We start from the raw sequence: 18029 nt of genomic DNA on the forward strand, positions 1-18029 counted from the left end.
GTCACTGTTACAGTTAATGGCACTATCTTCCTAGGAAGATGCAGTTTTTCACTCACAAGCCCAACCATCAACTACCATAGAATCGTTACAGCACAGGAGGCCGCCATTCGGCCCAACAAGCACATGCCGGCTCTCTGCAAGAGCATTTCAGTTAGTCCCACTCCCCTTCTCTTTTCCCATAGCTCTGCAAATATTTTTCCTTCAGGTACTTATCCAATTCCCTTTTGAAAGCCACGATTGAATCTGCTTCCACCACCCTTTCAGGCAGTGAATTCTAGATCCTAACCACATGCTGCGTTAAAAGGTTTTTCCTCCTGTCACCTTTGGTTCTTCTGCCAATCATCTTAAATCTGTGTCCTCAGGTTCTCAACCCTTCTGCCAAAGGGTCTCTCTATCTACTCTGTCCAGACCCCTCATGATTTTGAACACCTCTATTAAATCTCCTCTCGACCTTCTCTGCTCCAAGGAGAACAACCCCAGCTTCTCCAGTCTATCCATGTAACTGAAGTCCCTCATTCCTGGAACCATTCTTGTAAATCTTTTCTGCACCCTCTCTAAGGCCTTCACATCCTTCCCAAAGTGCAGTGCCCAGAATTGGACACAATACTCCAGTTGAGGCCGAACCAGTGCTTTATAAAGGCTCATCATAACTTCCTTGCTTTTGTACTCTTATGTCTCTATTTATTAAGCCCAGGATTTTGTATGGTTTTTTTTTAAATGCTTTCTCAACCTGCCCTGCCACCTTCAATACATTTGTGCATATATACCCCTAGGTCCCTCTGTCTGTGCAACCCCTTTAGAATTGAACCCTTTAGTTTATATTACCTCTTCTCGTTCTTCCTGCAAAATTGTATCACTTAGCACTTCTCTGAGTTAAATTTCATCTGCCACATGTCTGCCCATTCCACCAGTCTGTCTATGTTTTCTTGAAGTCTATCACTCCTCCTCACTGTTTACTATATTTCCAAGTTTTGTGTCATCTGCAAATTTTGAAATTGTGCCCTGTACACCCAAGTCTATGACATTAATATAGATCAAGAAAAGCAGTGATCCTAGTACCGATCCCTGGGGAACACCACTGTATACTTTCCTCCTGTCCGAAAACAACTGTTCACCACTACTCTCTGTTTCCTGTCACTGAGCCAATTTCATATCCACGCTGTTGTCTCTTTTATTCCATGGGCTTCAACTTTGCTGGCAGTCCTATTACGTGACACTTAATCGTGTGCCTTTTGGAAGTCCATGTATATCACATCAACCGCATTGCGCTCATCAACCCTCTCTGTTACCTCATCGAAAAACTTAATCAATTTAGTTAAACACGATTTGCCTTTAACAAATCCGTGCTGGCTTTCCTTAATTAATTCACAATTGTCCAAGCCACTGTTAATTTTGTCCCCGATTATCATTTCTAAAAGCTCCCCCACTACCAAGGTTAAACTGACTGGCCTGTAGTTTGCTGGGTTTATCCTCCCTTTGACAATGTTACATTGTAGGTCTTTTTATTCCAGATATTTTTGGCTTCTGAATCTCGTGATGGATGAGTAACTCACTCACCATGAAGAATGTTTACACTTCCCCTGATCTCTGGGTGATTCTGACGGTGTGCCCTGGATAATGAACAGGAAACCTTCTCTAAATAACTGGTACTCTCAGAGCCTCTGCAGAGAATTCCTTGTCCTCGAGATGTGGCAGAGTGACAGACGCTAGACCTTGGGGGTTAACTTCCTCGGGAATTCTCCCACTTTTCCCATTATGTGAGTAAACGGGGTTTCTACCAGGCCTTAGCCGACGTTCTGCTATAGTCAGTGTCCTCTGAACCTTTCTCTCTTGTTCCTGCCAAGCTCCAACAAAGTCTATCTCTCGCTGCTTTCTCACCATGTTGAAATCAGAATTCACTGCACTGTCTCCTACTCTTTCCCAGGATCCATGGAGCATCTCTACTCCCTTATTCTTCTACAGTCTACAGCAGAAAGAGAGAGAAAAAGAGAGAGGGGGAGAAAGAGAGAAATTGCACTTATATAGCACCTTTCACAACCTCAGGATGTCACCAAAGTGCTTTACAGCCAATGAAGTACTTTTGAAGTGTAGTCGCTGTTGTAATGTAGGAAATGTGGCAGCTAATATGCGCACAGCAAGGTCCCACAAACAGCAGTGAGATAATGACTGGAGATTAGAAGAATGAGAAAGAAAGACTTGCATTTATATAGCGCCTTTCAGGACCACCAGACATCTCAAAGTGCTTTACAGCCAATGGAGTACTTTTGGAGTGCAGCCACTGTTGTAATGTGGGAAACAGGTGATTATATTAAACCATATAAAATTAGAGGGCTTGACAGGGCAGTTGCTGAGGAGCTGTTTCCCTGGCTGGAGAGTCTAGAAGAAGGGTGCATAGTCTCAGGATAAGGGGTTGGTTATTTAGGACTGAGATGGAGGAGAAATTTCTTCTCTCAGAGGGTTGTGAATCTTTGGAATTCTCTACCCCAGAAGGCTGTGGATGCTCAGTTGATGAGTATATTCAAGAGAGAGATTGATGGATATTTGGACGCATCAAGGGATATGGAGATGATATGGAAAGGTGGAGTTGTGGAGATCATCAGCCAGGATCTTGTTGAATAGCGGATCAGGCTCGAGGGGCCGAATGGCCTACCCTTGCTCCTATTATGTTCTTATGACCAGATAATCTGTTTTTAGTGATGTTGGTTGAAGGATAAATATTGGCCAGGCCATTGGGGAGAACTGCAAATTTGGTTTGCCCAATCTATATGTAGATTAAAGTCCCCCATGATTGCTGTATTACCCCTGTTGCATGCACCTTTAATTCCCTGATTTATACTCTGCCCTACATTACAACTAGTTTGGGGGCCTATAAACAATTCCCACCAATGTTTTCTGCCCCTTGCTATTTCTTAGCTCCACCCAAACTGATTCTAGTTCTTGATTTTTAGAGCTAAGATCATTTCTCTCAACTGTCTTTATCCCAAACTTTATTATCAGGGCTACCCATTGTCCTTTTCCATTTTACCTCTCTCTTCCAAAAGTTAAGTATCTTGGAATATTTAGCTCCCAACCTTGGTTACTCTGCAAACTCGCCTTCTGTAATAGCTATTAGATCAACATAAGAAATAGGAGCAGGAGTAGGCCATTCAGCCCCTCGAACCTGCTCCGCCATTCAATAAGATCATGGCTGATCTGATCCTGGCCTCAACTCCACTTCCCTGCCCACTCCCCATAACCCTTGACTCCATTCAAAAATCTGTCTATCTCCACCTTAAATATATTCAATGACCCAGCCTCCACAGTTCTCTGGGGTAGAGAATTTCAAACATTCACGACCCTCAGAGAAGAAATTCCTCCTTATTTCCGTTTTCTGAAACTATGACCCCTAGTTCTAGATTCCGCCACGAGGGGAAACATCCTCTCTGCATCTACCCTGTTCAAGCCACCTCAGAATCTTATATCTTTCGATAAGATCACCTGTCAGTCTTCTAAACTCCAATGAGTATAGGCCCAACCTGCTCAACCTTTCTTCATGTGACAACCCCTCCATCAAAACCTATTAATTTCTATCTGCGCTATTAATTCATCTATTTTGTTGCGAAAGGAGACAAATTCCACAGGACTTATACACTATGCCAAATGGTCAAAAACTGCTGAGTCAGTTGGAAAGGACAAGGCACATCGGAGACACCCAAGGCCTTGAGAGGGTCTGCACCCAGATGAGGGGGGCTTACACATTCCAATTGCCCAGAAAACTAAGCGAGATAATTGTATCTGGTTTTATCATCACGGAGACGCATCGCAACATTTTACTGCGCTGAAGGTGTTATATAAATGCAAGTTGTTGTTGCCGTGACTGCAGTAAGGTATCCCACCAATGATACACATCCTCCACATATTCCATGAGTGGACATTAACAGGGCAGGTTTCTAGGTAGAGCTTCGGATTATGCGATTAACGAGGGAGATTAAGGACCATATTAAAGGGGAACACTGAAGGTCTAACTGGGAATAGTGTCAAAAAATCAAACTATATAAATCCGCTGGTTTAGCCCACAGGGTTGCTGCAAATTCTCGGGATGTGGGCATCACTAGCAAGGCCAGCATTTATTGCCCATCCCTGATTGACCTTGAGAAGGTGGTGGTGAGCCACCTTCTTGAACCGCTGCAGTCCGTGTGCTGAAGGTGCTCCCAGAGTGCTGTTAGGCAGGGAGTTGCAGGATTTTGAGCCAGTGACGATGAAATATCTGAAGCTAAGCCCTTCCCTGGGATGGGAGATGATGTGCAGCCATCCTCATTCCAGACTAAACTCTAAACACATTCCTAGGACACGAAGGACACAGCTCAACAGGTTCTGCTGCCCTGCTGGTGACCTGCTGATTCCTGTCGCAAGGACTTGGGCCGTCGCTGCGTGATTTACACTCACCCCGGCAGGCCCACCTCAAACAGCCCGGGACAGCTACGGTACCAACCTGAGTCCTCCGCACTCTGAGAAAGTTCTGGAAGCTTGCGCAGCAGCCTGGCGGGTTCCTGGTATTCCAGGTCCAATGGAAAGACGCGCTCATACGTGGGATTGGTCTGGAATATCTGCTTCTGGTTGTTAATGACGATGGTGTCATCGCACAGGGACAGGCGCACAGTGACATCCTCCTCCAGGATTCTCCGCGGAGCCTTGGAAAACAAGCCGAGAAATTAGAGCACAATGAATCATTTTCTAAAAATTAGTTCTGGGATGTGGGCATTTATTGCCCATCCCTCGTTGCCCTTGAGAAGGTGGTGATGATCTGCCTTCTTGAACCACTGCAGTCCTTGTGGTGCAGGTACTCCCACAGTGCTGCGAGGGAGGAAGTTCCAGGATTTTGACCCAGCGATGACGAAGGAACGGTGATATATTTAAAATTCAGGAGTGTGTGTAATTTGGAGGGGAACATGCAGGTGATGGCGCTCCCATGTGCCTGCTGCCCTTGTCCTTCTCGGAGGTAGAGATTGTGGGTTTGCAGGTGGTGCCGAAGAAGCCTTGGCGCGTTGCCGCTGTGCATCTTGTAAATGGTGCACACTGCAGCCACGATGCGCCGGTGGTGGAGGGAGTGAATGTTGAAGGTGGTGGATGGGGTGCTGATCAAGCGGGCTGCTTTGTCCTGGATGGTGTCGAGTTTCTTGAGTGTTGTTGGAGCTGCACTCATCCAGGCAAGTGGAGAGTATTCTATCAAACTACTGGCTTGTGCCTGGTAGATGGTGGAAAGGCTTTGGGGATTCAGGAGGCGAGACACTCGCCACAGAATACCCAGCCTCTGACCTGCTCTTGTTGCCACAGTGTTTATGTGGCTGGTCAAGTTCAGTTTCTGGTCAACGGTGACCCCCCCCAGTGAACCCCCAGGATGTTAACGGTCGGGGATTCGGCGATGGTAATGTCGTTAAATATCAAGGGGCAGTGGTTAGACTCTCGCTTGTTGGAGATGGTCATTGCCTGGCACTTAAGTGGCAAGTAACATTCGCGCCACACATCAGCTCAAGCCTGAATGTTGTCCAGGTCTTGCTGCATGCGGGCATGGACTGCTCCATTATCTGAGGAGTTGCGAATGGAACTGAACACTGTGTAATCAGAGAACTTCCCCACTTCTGACCTTATGATGGAGGGAAGGTCATTGATGAAGCAGCTGAAGATGGTTGGGCCTAGGACACTGCCCTGAGGAACGCCAGCAGCGATGTCCTGTGGTTGTGATGACTGACCTCCAACACCCACAACCATCTTCGCTTGTGTTACGTATGACTCCAGCCAGTGGAAAGTTTTCCCTGATTCCCATTGACCATGTTTACTAGGGTTTCTTGATGCCACACTTGGTCAAATGCTGCCTTGATGTCAAGGGCAGTCACTCTCACCTCACCTCTGGAATTCAGCTCTTTTATCCATGTTTGGACCAAGGCTGTAATGAGGTCTGGAGCCGAGTGGTTCTGACGGAACCTAAACTGGGCAGCAGTGAGCAGGTTATTGGTGAGTAAGTGCCACTTGATAGCACTGTTGATGACACCTTCCATCACTTTGCTGATGATTGAGAGTAGACTGATGGGGCGGTAATTGGCCGGATTTGATTTGTCCTACTTTTTGTGGACAGGACATACCTGGGCAGTTTTCCACATTGTCGGGTAGATGCCAGTGTTTTAGCTGTACTGGAACAGCTTGGCTAGGGACGTGGCTAGTTCTGGAGCACAAGTCTTCAGTACGACAGACAGGATGTTGTTGGGGCCCAGAGCCTTTGCTGTATCCAGTGCGTCAACCGTTTTTTGATATCACGTGGAGTGAATTAAATTGGCTGAAGACTGGTTTCTATGATGGTGGGGACCTCAGGAGGAGGCCGATATGGTTCATCCACTCAGCACTTCTGGCTGAAGATGGTTGCAAACGCATCAGCCTTGCCTTTTGCACTCACGTGCTGGGCTCTGCCATCATTGAGGATGGAGATATTCATAGAGTCTCCTCCTCCCGTTAGTTATTTAATGGTCCACCACCATTCACAACTCTATGTGGCAGGACTGCAGAGCTTTGATCTGAGCCACTGATTATGGGATCACTTAGCTCTGTCTAGAGCAGGCTGCTTACGCTGTTTAGCAAGCATGTAGTCTTGTATTGCAGCTTCCCCAGGTTGGCCCCTCATTTTTAGGTACGCCTGGTGCTGCTCCTGCCATACTCTTCTGCCAGCTCTGTTGGGCGGGCCACATCGTCCGCATGTCCGACACAAGACTCGCAAAGCAAACGCTCTACTCGAAACTCCTACACGGACGGCAATCGAGCCCCATGTGGGCAGAGGAAATGTTTCAAGGACACCCTCAAAGCCTCCTTGATAAAGTGCAACATCCCCACCGGCACCTGGGAGTCCCTGGCCCAAGACCGCCCTAAGTGGAGGAAGAGCATCCGGAAGGGCGCTGAGCAACTTGGGTCTCGTCATCGAGAGCGTGCAGAAACCAAGTGCAGGCAGCGGAAGGAGCGTGTGGCAAACCAGGCTTCCCGCCCACCCTTTCCTCCAACCACTGTCTGTCCTACCTGCGACAGAGACTGTCATTCCCGCATTGGACTGTACAGCCACCTGAGAACCCAAGTGCAGGCAAGTCTTCTTTGATTCTGTGGGACTGTCTATGATGATGATGATGACTCTTCTGCACTCCTCCTTGAACCAGGGTTCGTCCCCTGGCTTGATGGTAATGGTAGAGTGAGAGATGTGCCGGGCCAGGAGGTTACAGATTGTGGTGGAATACAATTCTTCGGCTGCTGCGGATTGCCCACAGCGCCTCATGGATGCCCAGTTGTGAGCTGCTAGATCTGTTCCAAATCTATCCCATTTAGCACTGTGGTAGTGCCACACAACACGATGGAGGGTGTCTTTGGTGTGAAGACGGGACTTTGTCTGCACAAGGACTGTGCGGTGGCCATTGCTACCAATGCTGTCATGGACAGATGCATCTGCCACAGGTTGATTGGTGAGGACATGGTCCAGTGGGCAATAAATGCTGGCCTTGCCAGCGATGCCCACGTCCCAGGAATGAATAAATAAAATCATCATCATAGGCAGTCCCTCGAAGCGAGGATGACTTGCTTCCATGCCAAAAAGGGATGAGTTCATAGGTGTTTCAATGAAGGACCTAATATTCCAGGTCCTGAACTACATCTTGAAGGGTGGAAGATGCCTGTGCGTGGATTTTTTTAAGGTGTGGCGGCCGTTGCACACCAGCCACCACATGGGCTTGACAGAGCTAGGTCTTGGTTCAGTGGCAAGGATTAATCAAGACGACTGGAGACCAGCTCTGCTGTACGGACCTAGTGCACGCACACATATCGCAGTGTGGGCTGGCCCCTGCTGCCCCTGGGCCCTCGCCTCTTCTGGGCCCCAAACTCACGCCTCTCCTGGGCCCCGGTCACTTCCCTCTACAAACTCTTGTCACTCCTTCGCCCCTCCTGCTGTGCCTGCCCGCACTGCAATCAGCGACCTGGCTTCGCAGCCATTGCCCTCCTGCAGCAGCACGCGCTGCTCCCTGCAGTGGCATACCGCCGCATGCTGCTCCCTCCAATGGCCCCGGCCTGCTGACCATACTAACCACACACTCAAGAGATTACAGAACACAGACCATAACAAGCCCCAGCCTCAAAAGATTGCAGAGATGGAGGGCAGGAACCTCTGTACTGATGCCAGCTGTACCTCCTGACATGCTGCTCCGCTGATGGGCACAGAGCAGGGATGGGAGCTGGTAGCACGTAGCTCCATTGAACAGCAGGCACTATGGGGGGGTGGGGGGTGGAAGAGAGAAGGGCAGCAGGAAGTATTGCAGTGTGGGGGGGTACAGGCGGAGGAGGTTGCAGGCACAGGATAGGTTTGAGTGGCAGATAAAGGAGGGCACATGTGAAAAGGGAAATAAGAGACAGCAGAGGCGGAGGCAAGGGAGGTACAGGGCGGGGTACAAACTGTGCCAGCTGGCTGGGGTAATGAGGGCACAATGGATAGGCATTGCCAGGTGGGACAGACATCACAGGATGGGATGGGGCTGTTAAAGGGACACAGCGCGGTGGCGCAGGTGTTGTTAAAGGGACACACACCTTCTCCAGGATCCTCTTCCAGTGTTGCCTCCACAGGATGATGATGATAATGATAAGGAGGAGGAGGATGATGGTCACCAAACAGCCAATCAGAATGGAGGTGTTGCTGTCCTCGGCCTCGACCGTGGGTCTGTCGATAGTGGGAGAAAGGGAGCTGTCTGCAGAGAGAGACAGACAGATACAAGACTGAGCAGAATATGAGTAATCCAGCGAAATACCCTCCCCTCCAGCACTGTCTACAGAGAGACGCAGCCAGACAGAGTCAGAGAGACACTCTCACACACACACACTCAAGTACAGACAGTGAGCAGGGTGAGGGGGTGTGGAGAGCAGACAGTGAGCGAAGCGAGAGAGAACAGACCGACAGCAGACGGAGAGCAGACACCAGACATCATCAGAGGCAGTCCCTCGAATCGAGGATGACTTGCTGAAACGTCAAAAAGTTCACAGAAGTTTCAATGATAGACCTAAAATTCCAGGTTCCGAACTACATCGTGAAGGGTGGAAGATGCCTGTGCGTGGATTTTTTTAACGTGGGGTGGCCGTTGCACACCAGCCACCACACGGGCTTGACAGAGCCAGGTCTTGGTCCAGTGGCAAGGATTAACCAAGACAACTGGAGACTAGCGCTGCTGCACGGACCTAGTGCGCACACATATCACAGTGTGGGCTGGTCCGTGCTGCCCCTGGGCCCTCGCCTCTTCTGGGCCCCGAACTGACGCCTCTCCTGGGCCCCGATCACGTCCCTCTACAGTCTCTCGCCGCTCCTTCGCCCCGACCTCGCCGCTCCTGCTGTACCTGCCCACGCTCCAATCACTGACCTGGATCTTGATGACATCACTCTTCACTGCCATTGCTCTTCTGCTCCCTGGAGTGGTACGCCTCCATGCAGCTCCTTCCGCTCCCCGGCCTGCTCCGGTGGTGCTCGCAGGCCGGGGGCCGCTCAGGCGGAGAGGAGAGACCAGACAGAGCGCAGACGGGCAGGCAGCAGACGCAGCAGAGAGATCAGGCAGACAACGAGCAGGCAGACAGCGAGCACGCAAAGAGCAGACAGACAGCAGACAGGCAGCAATGAGAGAGTGCTGCGAACGTCAGAAGCTCTTTACCGAGGGTCGGAGTGTTGAGGCCGGTGGAGGTGTTGTTCAGAGCGGGCCGCGGAGTGCCTGTCAGGGTCACTGTTGGTGCAGAACTGGCTCCCAGGCCCAGACCCAGGCCTTGGTCCACATCCAGCCTGGGACTACTGGGAGCTACTGGAATTTGGGAGCTGTCCTCTCTCCAGGAAGGCTGAGGGTTTTCCACCAAAGGATTCGTTCCCCCAAAGTCTGTAAAACAAAGAAAGATCAACTTAAAAACTCCATCACCGCACAAAATAATCCTGAGGTAAGGGCAGGGGGAGGCCCAACCTCACCCGCGGCCCATCGTGTGGAAACGGGGTCCGGGAAACGGGAATAAACACTGTGTGAGGGGTCTGGGGAACGGGAATAAACACTGTGTGAGGGGTCCGGAGAACGGGAATAAACATCGTGTGAGGGGTCCGGGGAACAGGAATAAACATCGTGTGAGGGTTCTGGGGAACGGGAATAAACACCGTGTGAGGGGTCCGGAGAACGGGAATAAACATCGTGTGAGGGGTCCGGGAAACAGGAATAAACACCGTGTGAGGGGTCCGGGGAACGGGAATAAACAGCGTGTGAGGGGTCCGGGAAACGGGAATAAACAGCGTGTGAGGGGTCCGGGAAACGGGAATAAACACCGTGTGAGGGGTCCGGAGAACGGGAATAAACATCGTGTGAGGGGTCCGGGAAACAGGAATAAACACCGTGTGAGGGGTCCGGGAAACAGGAATAAACACCGTGTGAGGGGTCCGGGAAACAGGAATAAACACCGTGTGAGGGGTCCGGGAAACAGGAATAAACACCGTGTGAGGGGTCCGGGAAACAGGAATAAACACCGTGTGAGGGGTCCGGGAAACAGGAATAAACACAGTGTGAGGGGCCCGGGAAACAGGAATAAACACCGTGTGAGGGGTCCGGGAAACAGGAATAAACACCGTGTGAGGGGTCCGGGAAACAGGAATAAACACCGTGTGAGGGGTCCGGGAAACAGGAATAAACACCGTGTGAGGGGTCCGGGGAACGGGAATAAACAGCGTGTGAGGGTTCCGGGAAACGGGAATAAACACCGTGTGAGGGGTCCGGAGAACGGGAATAAACATCGTGTGAGGGGTCCGGGAAACAGGAATAAACACCGTGTGAGGGGTCCGGGAAACAGGAATAAACACCGTGTGAGGGGTCCGGGAAACAGGAATAAACACCGTGTGAGGGGTCCGGGAAACAGGAATAAACACCGTGTGAGGGGTCCGGGAAACGGGAATAAACATCGTGTGAGGGGTCCGGGAAACAGGAATAAACACCGTGTGAGGGGTCCGGGAAACAGGAATAAACACCGTGTGAGGGGTCCGGGAAACAGGAATAAACACCGTGTGAGGGGCCCGGGAAACAGGAATAAACACCGTGTGAGGGGTCCGGGAAACAGGAATAAACACCGTGTGAGGGGTCCGGGAAACAGGAATAAACACCGTGTGAGGGGTCCGGGAAACAGGAATAAACACCGTGTGAGGGGTCCGGGAAACAGGAATAAACATCGTGTGAGGGGTCCGGGAAACAGGAATAAACATCGTGTGAGGGGTCCGGGAAACAGGAATAAACATCGTGTGAGGGGTCCGGGAAACAGGAATAAACACCGTGTGAGGTGTCCGGGAAACAGGAATAAACACCGTGTGAGGGGTCCGGGAAACAGGAATAAACACTGTGTGAGGGGTCCGGGAAACAGGAACAAACACCGTGTGAGGGGTCCGGGAAACAGGAATAAACATCGTGTGAGGGGTCCGGGAAACAGGAATAAACACCGTGTGAGAGGTGCGGAAAACGGGAATAAACAGAGTTAGGGAGCGAGATTGAGAGCCCCGGGTGGGATACAGAATGCGGGTCTCGGATGTTAATCGGGGTGCGGGTACATTGGACGTGATTGGGTGAAAACTACCTGCCTGGGCCTCCCCTCCCCCGCTCACCCCTCCTCTCTACCCCACCCCTCCTCTCCCCCGCTCACCCCTCCTCTCCCCCTGCCCCTCCCCTCTCACCCCTCCTCTCCCCCTGCCCCTCCCCTCTCACCCCTCCTCTCTACCCCACCCCTCCTCTCCCCCGCTCACCCCTCCTCTCCACCGCTCACCCCTCCTCTCCCCCTGCCCCTCCCCTCTCCCGCTCACCCCTTCTCTCCTCCCCCCCCGCTCACCCCTCCTCTCCTCCCACGCTCATCCCTCCTCTCCCACGTTCCCCCGCCCCCCGCTCACCCCTCCTGTCCTCTCCCACGTTCCCCCCTCCTCTCCTCCCCCCCACCGGCTCACCCCTCCTCTTCTCTCCTCCCCCGCTCACCCCACCTCTCCTCCCCCGCCGCTCACCCCTTCTCTCCTCCCCTCCCCTCCTCCCACACTCATCCCTCCTCTCCTCTCCTCCCCCCCACCCCGCTCACCCCTCCTCTCCTCTCCCACGTTCCCCCCTCCTCTCCGCCCCTCCCCCGCTCATCCCTCCTCTCCTCTCTCACCCTGCCCCTGCCCTGCTCTAACTAAAATTGCAGTTTGGACCCAATGACATAATCGGATCCTAATCTGCATATTTAAAGGGACCCCGCTGCGCTCCTGTAGAGGTGACCGGGGGGGGGGGGCAGGATTAGAGAGACCTGACTGACATCATGTTGACGGCCCCCTAACACGAGTGACAATCAGGGCTCTGCAATGGGTAGTGCCAGGTCCTCACCTGCAATTGTGGATCGGAAGGAGATCTCACTGAACAACATCCAGCGATCGGCAAAGTAGAAGCGGCAGCGGATGGCCTTGCCCACGCGTAGCCCCAAGGGCACGATGACAAACCGAGCACTCGGGTTCTTGTCGTCCATCACAGTCGTCACACCCACCAACTCACGCTCCCAGTTCGCCACCAGCTGCTGCTTGAAGGAGCACTCGACCCGGTGGAAAATCTTCACTGACTTAGTGTACAGGTTGTTGCAGTGTACCTGTGGGGGAGACAGTCAGTCAGTGACAGGGAGAGAGAGAGACAGAGAGAGGGGGGGAGGGAGAGAGAGAGAGGGGTGGGAGGGAGAGAGAGAGAGAGAGAGAGGGGGAGAGAGAGGGGGGGGGAAGGAAGGAGAGGGTGGGGGAGAGGGGGGGGAGGGAGGGGGAGAGAGAGAGAGAGAGAGAGAGAGGGGGGGGGAGGGAGGGAGAGAGAGGGGGGGAAGGAAGGAGAGGGTGGGGGAGAGGGGGGGGAGGGAGGGGGAGAGAGAGAGAGAGAGAGAGAGGGGGGGGGAGGGAGGGAGAGAGAGAGAGAGAGAGAAGGGGGGGAGGGAGGGAGAGAGAGAGAGAGAGAGAGAGGGGGGAGGGAGAGAGAGAGAGAGAGGGAAGGAGGGAGAGAGAGAGAGAGATAGAGGGGGGGAGAGAGAGAGAGAGGGGGGGAAGGAAGGAGAGAGAGAGAGAGAGAGGGTGGGGGAGAGGGGGGGAGGGGGAGAGGGGGGGAGGAGGAGAGGGGGAGGGGGGGAGAGAGAGAGAGAGGGGGGGGGAGGGGGGGAGAGAGAGAGAGGGGGAGGGAGGGGGAGTGAGAGAGGGGAGGAGGGGGAGAGAGAGAGGGGGAGGGAGAGGGAAAGAGAAAGGGGGAGGGAGAGGGAAAGAGAAAGGGGGAGGGAGGTGGAGAGAGAGAGGGAGGGAGGGAAAGGGAGAGGGAGGGAGAGAGGGGGGGAGGGAAGGGGGGAGAGAGAGGGGGAGGGAAGGGGGAGAGAGGGGGGGAGGGAAGGGGGGAGAGAGGGGGGAGGGAAGGGGGGAGAGAGGGGGGAGGGAGGGGGGGAAAGAGAAAGGGGGAGGGAGGTGGAGAGAGAGAGGGAGGGAGGAAAAGGGAGAGGGAGGGAGGGGGAGAGAGAGAGAGAGAGGGGGAGGGAAGGGGGGAGAGAGAGGGGGGAAGAGAGAGGGGGAGGGGGAGAGAGGGAGAGACGGGGAACGAGAGGAGCGCAAGAGGGGGGAGGGAGGGCGAGAGAGGCGGGGGTGGGGGGGGGCAAGAGGGGTGGGGGCGGGGAAGGAGGGAGCGGTGAGATAGACAGAGATGGAGTCGAGAGAGAGAAAGAGAGTAAGCAAGAGACAGGCATAGAGAGAGAGAGAGGAAGGAGAAAGAGCGGGAGAAGGGAGAGCCCAATGTGGTTTAAAGGGAGAGGGGCCGAAATTGCCCTGCAACCCAAACGGGGCGCACAATTCGAATTAAATGATATTCTCCACCCCAGGGATTTTACACTCTTCCGCTGTGATTCTGTCGGGGCGGTGTTTGGGGATATACCCCACACCTGGGCAGACCCTGACACTCGAGTGCAAAAGAAAAGGCAAGATTTGCTTTTATATAGCGTCTTTCATGACCTCAGGACGTCCTAAAGCGATTTACAGCCAAAGAAGTTCTTTTTGAGTGGTCACTGTTGTAATGTGGGAAACGTGGCAGCCAATTTGTGCACAGCAAGCTCCCACAAATAGCAATCTGATAATGTCCAAGAAATCTGTTTTAGTGATTGGCCAGGACATCGGAGATAACTCCCCTGCCCTTTTTCAAAATAGTGCTATGGGATCTTTTATGTCCACCTGAGAGAAGCAAATGGGAGCTCGGTTTAACATCTCATTTGAAAGACGGCACCTCTGACAGTGCAGCGCTCCCTCAGCACTGCACTGGAGTGTCTGCCTTGATTATGGGCTCAAGTCTCTGGAGTGGGACTGGAATCCACATCCAACTGACTCAGAGGCGAGTGTGCTACCCACTGAGACACAGCTGACACCTGATGGACAGGGATAGGAGTTTAGAGATGTTGTGGCAATTGAAGTTCATGGGAGGGTTCATGGGAGGGTTCAGCGGTGGTTTCCTTTTGGGGGAGGGGGGGGCAGTGGTTCTGACGCAGGAAGGGAGGGAGGGAGGGAGGCAGTGGTTCTGAGGGAACAAAGGAGGGAGGCAGTGGTTTGGAGGGAGGGAGGGGGAGGGAGGGAAGAGGACGGTGGGAGGGAGGAGGGGGGTGGGAGGGAGGGAGTGGTTGGGAGGGGATGAACGGAGAGTTAACCCGCCAGTGTGGGCGCTCTGACCTTCATGGCAGAGAAGTTCCTGCGGTGGTCAAACTCGAACTCCAGCTCCACATATCGGCCGTTGAAGGTGTCGTTGTTCCAGCCCACGTAGTCATAGCCCGGCCACACCCTGTACTCATGGCTCTGAGCGAAGTCGTCCAGCCCCAGCACACCGTCCGTCAGCTGACCCAGACCCCCGTGACTGCGCCTGGGCAAAGGACCGAGAGTGAGGCACGGGTCACAGAACCCTCCACCCTCCCTGGTATAGCCGCACCTCTGACCCACCGCCCCTTCACCAGCCCCCAGCACAGCCCACCGTCTCGCCCCCACAGCACAGCCCACCGTCTCACCGCCCCCTCCCCCACAGCCTCATCCATCCCCCCCACCATCTCACCCCCCCACCCTGCTGCCCCCTCCCCATCTCTCCCCCCGCTTGCCTCCCAAAGCAATGGGCAGATAGACTGAAGAATTTGGGCAGATCCCTGCCTGCTTTCCGAGCGGTAAACGGGTGCAGGCTGGCAGGGGGGGGGGGGGGGGGGGGGTGTTTGGATCATGTGTGTCACACGGCACCAATATCGGGGGCAGAGTATTCAGAGCCAATCTTTTCAGCCCGTCTGATTGTCTTGGTTCCAATAGTCTGGCTCTTGTTTAGAAATCTCCCACCAGTCGCACTGCTCCATCAGTGGCTCCCCGGTGACTGACCTCCGTTTCTGCTGTAGGACACAGCAGGGGGGGGTACCAACCCGGGCAGGCTGGGCCGGGGCTGCTCCGTGCCCACTGCCCACTCCTCACTCCACCCGCCTGCTCATAGCTGTATTCACAGGAGCGCGTACCGCATTTTGCAGCTGATGAGTGCTTATGATGGCAGATATCTGGCCGCATGGATTGTACAGTGTCGAGAAGAAACAAACGGCCATCCAGCCAGTTACCCTACAGAGGGACACCCTCACTCTGCAGGTATCAGCACACTCAAAGCCCTGGGGCTGGATTTTCGGTTGTGTAACGCCTCCTTTAGTGCCCAGACAGGGCGGTAATGGGGGTGCTGGGAGCTTCGCGACTGGGCGGGCAGCTGTTAGCGGCCCGACAGAAAATTCGGTCGAGGTTTACCGAGGACGCAAACGTGTAGCGCCTGGCCGCTGGCGATCGCTCCGATCCTGACGTCAGTCCTGGTGCAACGCCCACGCTTGCGCCCCGGTCGGTAAATTCGGTGCGTGCGTCTCATTGAGCGCCCGCCAAGAACAACGTCTGGAAAAACAGTGGGTCCAGGCTTGCAGAGTCGCTAACTGGTGGCTACTGAAAGGGATGAGGAAACACTTCCCTCGGAGGTCAGTCAGTGCAACGTTTACACACAGCACGGAAGACCGACATAACAGTACAGCTTGGAATAAAGTGATTTTGAAAACTTTAATGGGTGCATTACTATGCCGCATTTTTAAGGCTCGGCTTTTCCCGGGATCTGTTTCGGAGTTCCGCGCGTGCGCAATGGGCCCACAAAATGTACCGACCAAACCTTCGTCTTCGCCCACAGCCCCAGCTCTGGTGTGCAACGGCTGATTTATTGCCCGTCAGCTCTTCGACCCATTCTGACGAATTTCTGGGCGGGAGACGCAAACGTTTTCAAGGCGCTAAAAGTACCGCTCCGCCTGGATTAACGCTGCAACAGAGGCGTGAGCAAATTTCTCCCCCGTGCGTTTGACAGGATCAAAGAACAAGTGCATTCTCTCCCTGGGGCGTAACAGGCATAATCTCTGCGGGTTGCAGAAACTGCCGATGACACAGTAACTGACTCTAAACCTGGGTGCAGAATGATTAGCAAGAAATAATTCAATAATTAATAGTTAAAAATGCTCTTCAATATCCTAACCTGCCCGACCAGCAGTCTCACCTGGAGTCCTGGAACCCATCATAGGTGGAGTCATTGAGATGGACAACTGCTGCCCCGGGGTTTGCGATGGTCTGTCCCACAGGCCCACTGTACGAGTACAGGCCATCTAGACACAGATATCAATCAGCTCATTAGGTCCACACACAAGGCTTAAGTCAGTATCTCCCGCACATCACACTGTAAGACTGTACAAACAGGTAATGTTGAAACCATAGAAACATAGAAAATTGGTGCAGGAGTAGGCCATTCGGCCCTTCGAGCCTGCACCACCATTCAATATGATCATGGCTGACACTTCACCTCAGTACCCCTTTCTTGCTTTCTCTCCATACCCCTTGATCCCTTTAGCCATAAGCAACTCCCTCTTGAATATATCCAATGAACTGGCATCAACAACTCTCTGCAGTAGAGAATTCCACAGGTTAACAACTCTCTGAGTGAAGAAGTTTCTCCTCATCGCAGTACTAAATGGCTTACCCCTTATCCTTAGACTGTGTCCCCTGGTTCTGGACTTCCCCAACATCGGGAACATTCTTCCTGCATCTAACCTGTCCAGTCCTGTCAGAGTTTTATATGTTTCTATGAAATCCCCTCTCATTCTTCTAAACTCCAGTGAATACAGGCCAAGTCGATCCAGTCTCTCCTCATATGTCAGTCCTGCCATCCCGGGAATCAGTCTGGTGAACCTTCGCTGCACTCCCTCAATAGCAAGAATGTCCTTCCTCAGATTAGACGACCAAAACTGAACACAATATTCAAGGTGAGGCCTCACCAAGGCCCTGTTCAACTGCAGTAAGACCTCCCTGCTCCTATACGCAAATCCCCTAGCTATGAAGGCCAACATACCATTTGCCGTCATCACCGCCTGCTGTACCTGCATGCCAACTTTCAATGACTGATGTACCATGACACCCAGGTCTCGTTGCACCTCCCCTTTTCCTAATCTGCGGCTATTCAGATAATATTCTGCCTTCCTGTTTTTACCACCAAAGTGGATAACCTCACATTTATCCACATTATACTGCATCTGCCATGCATTTGCACACTCACCTAACCTGTCCAAGTCACCCTGCAGCCTCTTAGCATCCTCCTCACATGTCACACCCAGCTTAGTGTCATCTGCAATCTTGGAGATATTACACTCAATTCCTTCGTCTAAATCATTAATGTATATTGTAAATAGCTGGGGGCCCAGCACTGAACCCTGCGGCACCCCACTAGTCACCGCCTGCCATTCTGAAAAGGACCCGTTTATCCCGACTCTTTGCTTCCTGTCTGCCAACCAGTTCTCTATCCACATCAATACATTACCCCCAATACCATGTGCTTTAATTTTGCACACCAATCTCACGTGTGGGACCTTATCAAAAGCCTTTTGAAAGTCCAAATACACCACATCCACTGGTTCTCCCTTGTCCACTCGACCGCTCT

The 18029-nt window shown here is 52.8% G+C and overlaps 1 protein-coding gene across 4 annotated transcripts in view; it reads right to left on the reverse strand.

Moving 5' to 3' along the window:
* The window catches only part of ddr2l (discoidin domain receptor family, member 2, like), a 77912-nt gene that overhangs the window by 8753 nt on the left and 51130 nt on the right, over positions 1-18029 (reverse strand). For all 4 annotated transcript variants that reach the window (XM_070862906.1, XM_070862907.1, XM_070862908.1 and 1 more), the window contains 6 exons: positions 16599-16704; positions 14735-14921; positions 12396-12651; positions 9690-9905; positions 8584-8741; positions 4472-4670 (listed from right to left, as the gene is read on the reverse strand). In XM_070862906.1, coding sequence (XP_070719007.1) covers positions 4472-4670; positions 8584-8741; positions 9690-9905; positions 12396-12651; positions 14735-14921; positions 16599-16704 — 1122 coding nt within the window. The remainder of the gene's footprint in view (positions 1-4471; positions 4671-8583; positions 8742-9689; positions 9906-12395; positions 12652-14734; positions 14922-16598; positions 16705-18029) is intronic.

This window comes from Pristiophorus japonicus, chromosome 20, assembly GCF_044704955.1.
Source record: "Pristiophorus japonicus isolate sPriJap1 chromosome 20, sPriJap1.hap1, whole genome shotgun sequence".
Classification (NCBI taxonomy): Eukaryota; Metazoa; Chordata; class Chondrichthyes; family Pristiophoridae; genus Pristiophorus; species Pristiophorus japonicus.